This window comes from Nematolebias whitei, chromosome 5, assembly GCF_014905685.2.
Source record: "Nematolebias whitei isolate Nwh7 chromosome 5, NemWhi1, whole genome shotgun sequence".
Taxonomy (NCBI): domain Eukaryota; kingdom Metazoa; phylum Chordata; class Actinopteri; order Cyprinodontiformes; family Rivulidae; genus Nematolebias; species Nematolebias whitei.
This window is the reverse complement of record NC_056502.1, coordinates 15,396,200-15,408,349: the sequence shown is the minus strand read 5'-3', so window position 1 is coordinate 15,408,349 and position 12,150 is coordinate 15,396,200. Positions and strand designations below refer to the sequence as shown.

The 12,150-nt window shown below is 39.4% G+C and overlaps 1 protein-coding gene across 1 annotated transcript in view; it reads left to right on the top strand.

The window, feature by feature from the left end:
* ephb6 (eph receptor B6) overlaps window positions 1–12,150 on the top strand; it is a 37,798-nt gene that overhangs the window by 22,311 nt on the left and 3,337 nt on the right. The window contains exons 5-11 of the mRNA XM_037676611.1: window positions 4,142–4,297; window positions 4,685–4,956; window positions 6,722–6,803; window positions 8,320–8,444; window positions 8,533–8,695; window positions 10,789–10,903; window positions 10,989–11,044. Of these exons, the coding sequence (XP_037532539.1) occupies window positions 4,142–4,297; window positions 4,685–4,956; window positions 6,722–6,803; window positions 8,320–8,444; window positions 8,533–8,695; window positions 10,789–10,903; window positions 10,989–11,044 (969 nt within the window). The remainder of the gene's footprint in view (window positions 1–4,141; window positions 4,298–4,684; window positions 4,957–6,721; window positions 6,804–8,319; window positions 8,445–8,532; window positions 8,696–10,788; window positions 10,904–10,988; window positions 11,045–12,150) is intronic.

Here is a 12,150-nt window from a genome sequence, read left to right as displayed (position 1 = left end):
GGGGCGTAACCCCGAAAATAATTGAGAAGCACTGATATACAGAAAGAGTTTCTTTCTGATCAGGCTGATGAACTGACAGCTATTCTGAGTGCGGCTGAGGCTAAAGTGGATCAGTGGAAACTAGAATGCAAACCTGAAGTCCCTCAGACCTCCTACGGGCCTGTGGTCATGAGGTATGGATCATGACTGAAAGAACAAGATCCTGGATACAAGCAGCCAAAATGAGCTTTCTTTGAAGCGAGGCTCGGTCTTACAGATGGGGTGAGGAGGTCCATCATCTGGGGGGAGTTCAAAATAAAGCTGCTGCTCCTCTGCAATGAAAGAAATCAGTTGAACTAATTTGGTCATCTGATGAAGATGCCTCCTGGACACCTCCCTTTGGCAGTTTTCTGGACACATCCTACTGGGAAAAGACCGCAGGGAAGACCCAGAACTGGCTGGAGGGATTATATGTCATTTGTGGCCTAAGGATGCCTTGGGGTCCCCCAGGTGGAGCTGACGAGTGTTACTGAGGATTTGTGGGTTTCTCCCCCTGAACCTGTTGCCTTCCCGACCTGACCACGGAGAAGATGGAGTTGGAAACATCTGTTCTTTTACTGCTTGAGAGAATTCATTCACTTCTTTCTTCTATGCAGGGGAAATAAACTAGTAAGATCTTAATTTGACCTGTAGACTCAAAAAGAGAAAGCCAATATTTTGAATTGATCTCAGCTAAAACAATCTGCTCCTTTAAAAGAAAACTACGATTGAACAAGAAGCTTCTAGTCCTTTTGACGTGCTCGCAGAGTTAAACGCCTACGAAAACCTTTATTTATTTTTCCTGTTACCGCTCAGTGAAGATGAGCGCTTCGGCTGCAGGCTGTTTTCATGTTTATCTTTTCAACGTGAGATTGGTATTGATCAGTCCAATCAGCCCAACAGCTACTCACAGAGCGCTCCTAACTGAGTGAAAATGACCTGGCTCGGTGCGCTTCATTTAACGCTGTCCACATCCCCTGCAAACAGCAGAAAATGATGGTGCAGGACAAAACCACCAGCTAACAGCTACTGTGTTGAACTTTGGAACCAAAAAAAAACCACCCCACAAGAGATACATTTACACGTTCTCTCCTCTAAACACAGTGTGATGGAGAACTATTAAAAGCCAGATGTTTCTTCCTAATTCGTGCTTTGATCTTTTCTCTTTCTTTATGGAACATCTGGGGCGGTGCAGCAATGTGGTGGTTAACTCCGGCCTCTCACAGAGTCACCGTTTGGGGACTTTCTGTGGATTTGGCTTTTGTGGTTTTCTCCCAGGTGCTTCCAACCAAACATTAAAAGACAGTTTGTTTGGGGTTTCCAAGATGAACGGTGAGTGTGAGCAGAAGGTTTGGGGTCGTACCTCTCTTCCTGCTCTGCTAGCACCGTGTGAACATGGTGTAGCAGATATAGTCAATAAATAAACTATGAATCTGTCCCTGAAGCCCTAAGATCTACACTCAATATTAACAATCATATTAGAAAGTCATCATATCCTGCTGCCTCGTGCTGAAGGTTGCAAAAATGAAGCATCACAGTGAAGCGGAGATGATGGAGCAGAAAACCATAAAAGATGACTTGTTTCCTTTTTGACTTAATTCTGCAGATTGGGCTGGCAATTTTATTTTCCACTTTATAATACATATATTTGTAATTTATCATTTTCAAAAGGAATATTTCCAGACAATATGAAAGTAGCTAAGGTAGTTCCTCTCTTTAAGAATGGTGATAAATGTGTGTTCAATAATTATAGACCAATATCCTTATTACCACAGTTCTCAAAAATTCTAGAAAAACTATTTGTGACCAGATTAGATAAATTTATTACTAAACAAAACATTCTAAGTAGTAGCCAGTATGGGTTTAGAGCAAAAAACTCTACATCAATGGCTCTCATGGAAATAATAGAACAAATAACTACTGCTGTCGATCAAAAACAGTATTGTGTTAGTATTTTTGTTGATTTAAAAAAAGCATTCGATACTATTGACCACACTATTCTCCTTGAAAAATTAAATAAATATGGTATAAGAGGACCAGCATTACACTGGGTATCTAGCTATTTAAAAGATAGGAAACAGTTTGTACAAATAAATGGTGTAAGATCTGACCTGTGCAATATCACTTGTGGAGTTCCTCAAGGCTCTGTACTTGGACCAAAGTTATTTATTTTATATGTGAATGACTTAGTGAATGTATCAGGACTACTCAAATGTGTCCTTTTTGCAGATGACACTACATTTTTCTGTTTGGGTAAAGATGTAAAACGGATGTTGAAATTGATGAAGACAGAATTTGATCAAATACAAACTTGGTTTAAACTTAATAAATTATCATTAAATTTAGATAAAACTAAATACATGATATTTAGTAACAAAAAGAGAACTGTTGATGATCCATTTAAAATTGAGGGTGTTGAGATTTGTAGAGTTAATGAGATGAAATTTTTGGGTGTAATCATTGATGAACAGCTAACATGGAAAAATCACATAAACAAGAACAAAAATATCTAAATCTATTGCAGTACTATACAAAGTCAGGGAATTATTAAATGATAAAGCTCTGTACATGTTGTATAACACAATCATTGTTCCACATTTAATCTATTGCATTGATGTTTGGGGGAAAGCGTGTAAAACATTTACAAAGCCTATTTTTATTTTACAGAAAAGAGCTGTAAGAATTATCACCAGAAAGCATTACAGTCACCCATCAAGCACATTATTTTATCAACTGAAGTTATTGAAGTTCCATGATTTAGTAGATTACAGTATTTTATCAGTTATGTATAGGGCTCAAAATAACACATTACCATTAAATATCCAAATAAATTTTATTAAAAGACAAAGTTGTTACAATCTTAAGGGGATAGAAATATTTGTCAAACCAAAATTCAGAACTAGTCTGAAGGGAAGGTCTACCTCAATCCAAGGAGTTGGATTGTGGAATGGTCTAGAGAGTGATGTGAAAAATGCCAAGTCAATGTGTACATTTAAGAAAAAGATCAAAGCTGAATTGTTAAAAAATATATATATGAAGTAGCTTAGTGTGTGTTTTGTATTAGAATTAGAAAAATTAGAAAGAGTTATTCATTTTGTTCTGTTACTTGAAGATTATTATGTCTGAAATAATTGTTTGAAAAAAGGGGCAGATATAATAAGATTTTTTCTTCTTTCTGCTGCCTTTCATTTTAAATCTTTTGTATCCTTTTTTTTATATTGTTATGGAATTGTTTTGTACTTTTTTTTAAATGAATAAACTATATACCATACCATACCATACCATACCATAAAACTCATCTAAGCTTTTTATCTGAGTAAATTTACTTTACCTTTCATAGTGTGAATTTTTTTGCTACTTACAGTTTTGCTAATGTTAATATTTTCACTTGCTTTATGGACAGTTTGACTAATTTTAGCATCTTTTTTATTTTTAACTGACTCATCGTTCACACTATTGTTTTCCTGTTTATAGTTAATTTCCTACATGTTTTAAACTTCTGCGTACTTTGTGCTATTTTAAGGGTTCGTATATCAAAAACGTCCAACTCGAGCTGAAATAATGCACTATACATTTCAGATTTTGCAACTTTTATATTTTTTAAGACATTTAATTCTATTTTGAAAAAAATATGTATAGACTGCGATATTTTAAATCCCTTCAAAAATCTTGTTTTCTTTGAAATCTACATCAACAACCCTGTTCTAATTTTTGTTGTTGTTTTGTTACACTACCTTTAGCTTCTCTTTACTGTTCGGCTTCTTTTAGTTACAGTTGCTAATTTTAGCTATTGTTTGGCCGTCCTAGCTTTAGGAACTTTTTTGCTACCTTTAGCTACAAATTGCTAATGTTAGCATCTATTTCTCTATTTTCAGCTGCTATTTCACTAATTTTGTATATGTTTTGATATTTTTAACTTTACTAGCTACAGTTTTGCAACTTTTCAATACATTTTTTTCTACTGTCTTTATTTAGCAGCCTTGTTTGGACTTTTAATTTTATGAAAAATCCCAGCGTTTCATAGCTCAGAAAACGTTCAGACTCTGTTTCATCAGAAGACTTTTGTTCTATGGCTCTACAGTAGGAATATATTTACTCCATCTGTCTTTTTGTGTCTTTGCAGCCTGTCCTGTGGGCTACTTCAAGTCTGTTTCCGGCTCTGTTCCCTGCTCCGTGTGTCCACCCAACAGCAGAACCAGCCAGGAGGGATCCAACGTGTGTGAATGTCGCAGCAGCTTTTATCGGGCCGCCACCGATGCCAACTCTTCTGCCTGCACAAGTGAGCTTTGTTTTAGCGTTTGTTTGTTTATGCCCGGCTCTCTGGGAGGTGTGGGCCTCTGGAGTCATTTGTCATTGACTCAGCCTGTGAGAATTAAGATTCACAATGACTGAGCACAATTAATTTTCTGTTATGGAAATTTTACCCTTTAAATTGCACCGAGAGAAGAAAACTTGTTAAGGCTCTATTTTCGCTTCACTGAAAACGCGTCACCATTTAGTTATTTTATGAAGTTCTTTCCATTACTCTTTACTGAAATGGCTTTGCCAGCATGCAGCTTCTCCTATATCGTAATCGTTTTAGCAAGTGCTACATTTTAGAAATGTCCACCGCTTAGACTGTACATGTGAAACTCATCCTGTTCCTTGTCCCTCTGGTTCTCCTCAGCTCCTCCATCTGCTCCAGTGTCTCTGACCTGGGAGTATGAAAGCGGCGAAGGTGGGGTGTCCCTCAGGTGGCGTCCTCCCGTGGACATGGGAGGTCGCAGTGAAGTCTGGTACGGGGTGGTGTGTCGCATCTGCCCCTCGCCCACATTCAGCAACCCGGCCATGTGCTCCTGGTGTGGAGAGGGGGTCACTTTCAGCCCCTCAAAAAACAACCTCAGACAAACAAAAGTCACCCTCAACAACCTGCTGACCAGGGTCACTTACCTCATACAGGTGCTTTGAAAAATAAAACATCTGCAATATAAACTGTTAAGATCGTCTGAAGACTATATGAGCCTTACCTGTTATAGAAAGCTTTTTGAACTACTTCAGATTAGATAGTTTAATTCTGAAAGGATTGAGGAGTAAACAGCTAGTCAGAACTGAATCAAGTCCAGCAGGATTGCTGTTTTCTAGAACTAACTCCAGTTATATCGGGATTATTGAGCATGGACTTTGTTGTTAACTCCAGTTATACCTGGATTATTGAGCATGGACTTTGTTGTTAACTCCAGTTATACCTGGATTATTGAGCATGGACTTTGTTGTTAACTCCAGTTAGTTTCAATTATAGCTGTTGCTGATGCAAACACAGTTTTATAAACATTTTTAATTTAGCTACAAATAGTTATATACAGGCAGCACGGTGGTGCAACTGGTAGAGCTGTTGCCTCTCAGCGCGCAGGTTTCTGGTTCAAATCCTGGTCCGGTACTCCGATTTCCTTCCACAGACCAAAAACATGCATGTTAGGCTGATTGGTAACTCTAAATTGTCCCTAGGTGTGAGTGAGAGAGTGAATGGTTGTTTGTCTCGTTTGTCTCTATGTGTCCCTGTGATGGACTTGCGGCCTGTCCAGGGTGTACCCCGCCCCTCGCACAGTGATTGCCGGACATGGGCACCGGCGACCCCCGTGACCCAAAATGGAAGAAGCGGGTAAAAGATAATGGATATATGGATGGATGGTTGTATACAAAGACTCCTATTGGTTACTTACCAATATCAGTAGCAGCTAGCTGTAGTGCTTCTGGTGCAGCCAGGGAAATTTCCAGTAGGAATATCATATTTATGTATATAAAAAACAGGTAATGCAAAATTATTGGCAGTGTAAAGGTTTATAAAATATTGTTTGCATCAGTGCTTTGATTTTATTTATTTTTTTTTTTTTTTGACTGAAGTTGTTTTCAGATAACAAAAATCTGATTTGGTCTTGGACCCCCTTAGAGTAGCTGTTAGCTTCTGCTCATATTAGTTGTTAGCGCTCACTTGGAACTAATCATTAGCTCTTGCTTCAGCTAACGGTTCCAGCTCAAGCAGCCAATAGCTCATGCTGAACTGGCCATTAGCTTGTTCAGAGACTTGCCCTTAGGGCCTGCTTCAAACTAGCTGTTAGCTCTCATTTGGACTAGTCATTAGCTCCTGTTTGATCTAAAAGTTCCAGCTTGGAATAGATAGCTCATGCTCGAACTAGCCATTAGCTCCCTATCAAATTAGTCACTGCTTGGACTAGCTGTTAGCTCTCACTCAGAGTAGCTGATTGGTCCAATTCAAACTAGTCTTTAGCTCCTGATCAGATTAGTTTATAGATTCTTGGAATAGCCAAGCTAGTCTGAACTAATCTCTGTCTTCAAACAGAGGTTGTTCAAAGAACATTTCACAACCAAAAAGATGCTATTTGAACAAAACCCTTACAGAATCATAATTCAAAGATCAGAATTGTTCATGTTGGGACATTTTTATCATTTACCGTAATTAGGCAAAACATCTGTGCTATATTATTTTAGAAGTACTGCATCATCAAAAACGCACATTTATTATTTAACTCTGCATAGCTCAGTTAAAATCTGCCCTATTTCTTATTCATAATGGGCAGGCATTTCCCTTTCACTAGTACGAGTTGACTTGACAGTGGATGCTGTGCGCCTGTATTTTTTGTTTTTTCTCACGCATGTCAGAAATGTCAGTGCAAACTTTGAATGTCACATCTCCTCGTATTGACAGGTGCAAGCCATGAACGAGGTGTCAGCTCTGAGTCCTTTTCCAGCTCGATACACAAGCATCAATTTCACCACCAGCCAGTCAGGTGAGAACGGGACAGACAGGATGAAAGAGATGAGATGAAAGTAGATGAGATGCTCTGATGATGATGATGATGTGTGTGTGGGTCCTATGTGTGTGTCTGTGTGAGCGGTTGCCCTCCACCCCACCACCCTTCTTCATCTTTCTTGTTCCCGCTCTCTGGACACGAGGTTGCTCGAGGTTTCAGTATCCTGTCAGATCTCATTATGTTCACAGTGGAGAAAGAAAAGGGATGAATGAGAGATGGGAAGACAAAGAGACAGACAGACCTACAAAGAGATCAAAGCAAATGAGCTGGAAGAGGAAAGAAAGGGGGATTGTGCAGATCAAGTGCATCGTTATACAGCTTTCCAAGAAACCAATTACAATTAAGTAGGACTTCAATTTATCGAAATGATCTAAAATCTTCTTGTGTGTACTCCTGGAGTCTATCGATTAAATGAAAAGGACTGCTCCCTGTAACTGGACCTTCCTGCCAACACAGTGGTTGTAACAAGATCCTGCAGGCGCTCCATAAAAACTCCACTTTCTGTCTCTAATGAACGTCCCCTTCATGTTCTGTCATACTGCCCCCATGTGGTTACCGTCACCTCCACACGGCTTTATTGTCAAATATGAATTCTTTTCAGCTCAGTTATAACCCAATTTGATCCAGTTCACTCACTCATTTTTAAATAAAAACAATCTAAATTGTCCTAATCCAGTTTAAAGAAACACAGTCTAAATGAATTAAAACCAAGTTTGAATTAATTCAGTCCAGTTCCAGGCCTGATTTAATCACAGACCTACATCTGTCTAATTCACATTAACTCTCAAAGAGTGATGTGCGCCTCAAAATGCGCTGCCTAACACATATAATGTAGTTTCACCACCTTAAATGAGGTTTTACTCCTGCATTTTGAGGAAAAATCCTCCTGTATTTACATGAATTACTGCCGTGGCGAAACTTCTTCAGTTCTACAAGATCAGCACTGTTTGCTTCATTTAATTTACATGCAATATTTAACACCTCCTCAGAGTGGGTGGTTATTATGACTCTGGGGAGAAAACAGGAGACGAAGAGAAACTTGCTGGCTGTATAAAAACAAGAAAGAAGGGTTGGCGTGTCACAGAAGGTACACATGAACGTCTCAAATGGTTTTTCTCTAACAAAAAACATGACAAATGATTTTGGTAAGCCGCAAAAAATTTCTGATAAAGTGCTTAAAACTTGATTCTTGGTGTTTTACATTCAGAGCACTAAACCTTAGATTACATTATAATTTTAGAACATTCAGCAGATTCAGTTAAGGATACTAAATACAGTTCAAAATAATTAAAGATGCAAATAAAAGCAGTCTATTCTTAGTACGATGTGGTGCACTGATCCAAGTGGACAGTCGTGTCAGGGCTGAAGGGACACTGACTTCTCCCCGCAGTAAAAACGCAATATAAAAATAATTATTTCTTACTAAATCAGACCCTTACTTTATTGACAGTCACAATTATATTAATAATAATCCACCTCTGGTCTCCCACAGTTCCCAGTACAGTTCCTGCGATGCACCAGCTGAGCCGAGCTCCAGACTCCATCACGCTCTCGTGGCCTCAGCCAGACAGACCCAACGGAGACATCCTGGAGTACCAACTCAGATACTACGACAAGGCACGTGCACGCATACACACGCGTCATGCTTTTGCTCTGAAAAACGGAACAAACACAAAATAAGAGCCCCTTCGTCCGTCCCCTCCAGGGTTCGGATGTGGACAGCGCGTTAACTGTGTACAGCGAGACCAACACGGTGACGGTCAACTCGCTGATTCCTGGCTCCATCTACGCCTTCCAGATCAGAGCCCGAAACGAGCGAGGCTACGGCCCCTACAGCAACACCATCTACTTCACCACACTGCCTTTGGGTACGCAAATCTGTAGTTACAGCAGCGATGAAATCTGTACATGGAAAAAATAAGAGCATTAAAAGGCACTCAAACAACCTCTGAGTTCATTTACGTAAGACACCAGTAACCCTTCTGAATAATGAAAACTAAGGCTCCTGAAATATTCAAGGATTCAAAAACATTGGCAGCAAGGAGCAAAGCACTTTTTATACGATATTATACTTCACTCATCGCCAGAGTTTAATGTTATGGTGGATTTTCTGACATATTGGTGGACTCGAGAATTAAACAAGTCAACTGTCGTTTGTGGTGACGCTACAGCAGCTAATAAGTTTAACAGTGTGAGGTTTTACTACTACCCAGAACAGTTGGGACCAAAATGAGCAACCACAAGACACGTAGTAAGGCAACAGTGTTTATTTACAAAATGTAATAAGTAAACAGTAGGACTGCAACACTGGTGGGAGGGACTGGAACCTGTAGGAGAAGATGGTAAACTCATAGGCATGAGACACCAAAGTTCACGCTCAATAATCCAGGTATAAAATCCAACAATGTTCAGTCAGGTCATCTGGACGGTTTCTTTTTTTGCCGAGATGTTTCATCCTTCATCCAAAGGACTTCCTCAGTCTGAGAAGCCACTAAAACAAAACTGATTCCCACAAAGAGCACACTCCATAGTGGGGAAAAAAAACTGTTTGCTGGTGCTAAGATGGCCTCCGGGGCCCGCCCTCTCCTCTCCCTTGGCAACTCCTCTGAGACAGTCATGCCAAAGTGGTTGAGGAAGTCCTTTGGATGAAGGACGAAACGTCTCAGCAAAAATAGAAACTGTCCAGATTACCTGACTGAACATTGTTGGATTTTATACCTGGATTATTGAGCATGAACTTTGATGTTTTGAACCACTTTGACATGACTGTCTCAGAGGAGTTGACGAGGGAGAGGGCGGGCCCCAGAGGCCATCTTAGCACCAGAAAACTGTTTTTTTTCCCACTATGGAGTCTGCCGTTTGTGGGAATCAGTTTTGTTTGATGGCTTCTCGGATTGAGGAAGTCCTTTGGATGAAGGACGACACGTCTCAGCAAAAAAAGAAACCGTCCAGATGACCTGACTGAACACCATAGGCACGAGGGGCCAAAGGTTTCAATGGTAGTCCAGAGAGATTGCAGGTAACGGTAAGTGGGGAAGACTATGAGCAGCTGAAGAGATCACCAGAAGATCCACAGAGAGAACAAGGAGGTCCATGGCGTTGTAGGAACACAGGGGGATGCTGAAAAGCACCGGAGCAAGGAATTAGTCTTTGCAACAAATGCTAAGAACACAACAATAGTCAGGAACACAGCTACCATAAGGCAGACAATGTACCCGCATCAGATAGAAGTCATGCGGACATTTATACCCGTGCAGCTCATCAGGGTGATTATCCACAGGTGTGCGTCCGTTGGCGCCATCTGGTGTAGAGGAGCTGTAGGAGAAAAACCCTAGAGCTCCTACAAACAGAATAGGAGAGTGAGGAAGCTGCAGCTAAGAAAAATGCAAAACAGGAAGTTTATATTTTGATGCCTCGTGACTTGTGCAAATTTGGAGTCATGAGCCAACAAGTTGCTTGTAATTAAAGCATGCTCGAATCCTGCAGCCAACTGACTCGGCCTTCATGACCTGAGTTTGCCTAATTAGACAAGAGAAGGAGCGCTATAAGGTGACCGTTCAGTTCAATAGTCAGAATGGAACATTAAGTGTCAATAGCCACGTTTAAATCCACAAGTATAACATGTTGCAGTAACATATAATGATCACGAGCCATAAAATATTCTTGGAATCGGTAACACAAAACAATTTTCAAAGCACAAGAATAACTTCTTACAGTGATTTTTAGCAAGTTGTTTCATTTTGTCTTACAGAAGCTTTGACTGAACTCATGTTTCCATGATGTAATCAAAGTTCACGAAACTGTCATGAAAAGTTCAACCTCTAGGATTTTTCTTACTACACACAAGAACAGCTGTGTTGGAAATGAACAAGACTTCAGAATTCATACACTTTTTTTAGATAATATTTAAAAACACAATTCATCAGGATTTTTCCCCTTTTTTTTGTCGACTGTCCCACAGAGGAGCATTCACAGCAGGTCCAGCATCGACTCCCTCTGCTTGTCGGCTCGGTGATGGGCGGCGCAGCCTTTCTCCTCGTGGTGGCGGCCATCGTGGTCGTGGTCGTATTCCGCAGGTAAGTTTTCAAAATGTTTGTTAATTCATCCGTTGAATTTTCCTCATGTTTTTGTAAAGTCACACATTTTTCCTTCTCCTGGCAGCAAGAGGAGGGAGAGTCCTTACAGTGACAGACTTCAGAGATACATCAGTAATCGAGGCGAGTATGTTGAAGTTATTGTTACTAAATTAGGTTTTACTTTAATTTAATTGGTTGTTTTAGTTAGATTTTTGTTTTGTGGTAAACAGCAAAGCATTCTTAATGACCTGAGTGTTGAATATTTCTTTTATACTGCAACTCTTTTGTTTGGGTACTTTTTGGATTAAAACTTTTATTTATAGTTTAAAGTTTTTTCTTTATTAGATAAAATAAACTAGACAGGACAGTCTGTTGTATCGACTGATTATTGAGTGTTTCTGTCGTGCACAGACCATGTGGTCCAGGGGACTGAGGGAATTTTGTCAAGAAATATTTTATTTATTTCATAAATATGCTCATGACTAATGAAATATTGTTCAAGGGATTGTTCAGAAATATTAAACATCTGAATCTCCACTAAAAAATCAACCTTTATGTTGTGAAAAATGACAAAACTTTGACTTAAAACAATCATTATAAACATTCTTCTATCAGGTCCAAAGTGTGCCGATTCATAAAAATACGACAACAAAATGATCAAATGAAACAGAAAAAAATGGTCAATGGACTGTACTTATATAGCACCTTTCTATCTTATCGAGATACTCAGAGCGCTTTACAACACAGTCTGTGCCTCATTTACCCATTCATACAGCACTCTACTAATCTATACAAAGATTAATCAGAGCTTTATCACATTCATACACCAGTGGGATACACATCAGAGGCAATGAGGGGTTCAGTGTCTTGCCCAGGGACACTTCAACATAAGACTGCTGGTGGTGGAATCAAACCTTCTTCACTTGCATTGGAGAATGACTGCTCTAACCACTCAGCCACAGCCGCCCCAACAACAACAAAAAACACAATAACCTGAGAAAATGCAGAAATACTTAACATGGATCTACCAAAACAAAATAAGGCATAAGTTAAAATGGTAATTAAACAAAAATACAAAATCATATTTATTTAAAAAAAAAAAAACAGAAAATTTAAAACTCTGACCAAACTTGGTCGCTACAGGAGAAAAAGGGCCAAAATGGACTAAACCTGGACTAAAGGAATCTGTACTAAGATTTAACTCAATACAGAACCACTAAAAATAAAATGGTCCAAAACAGGACAAC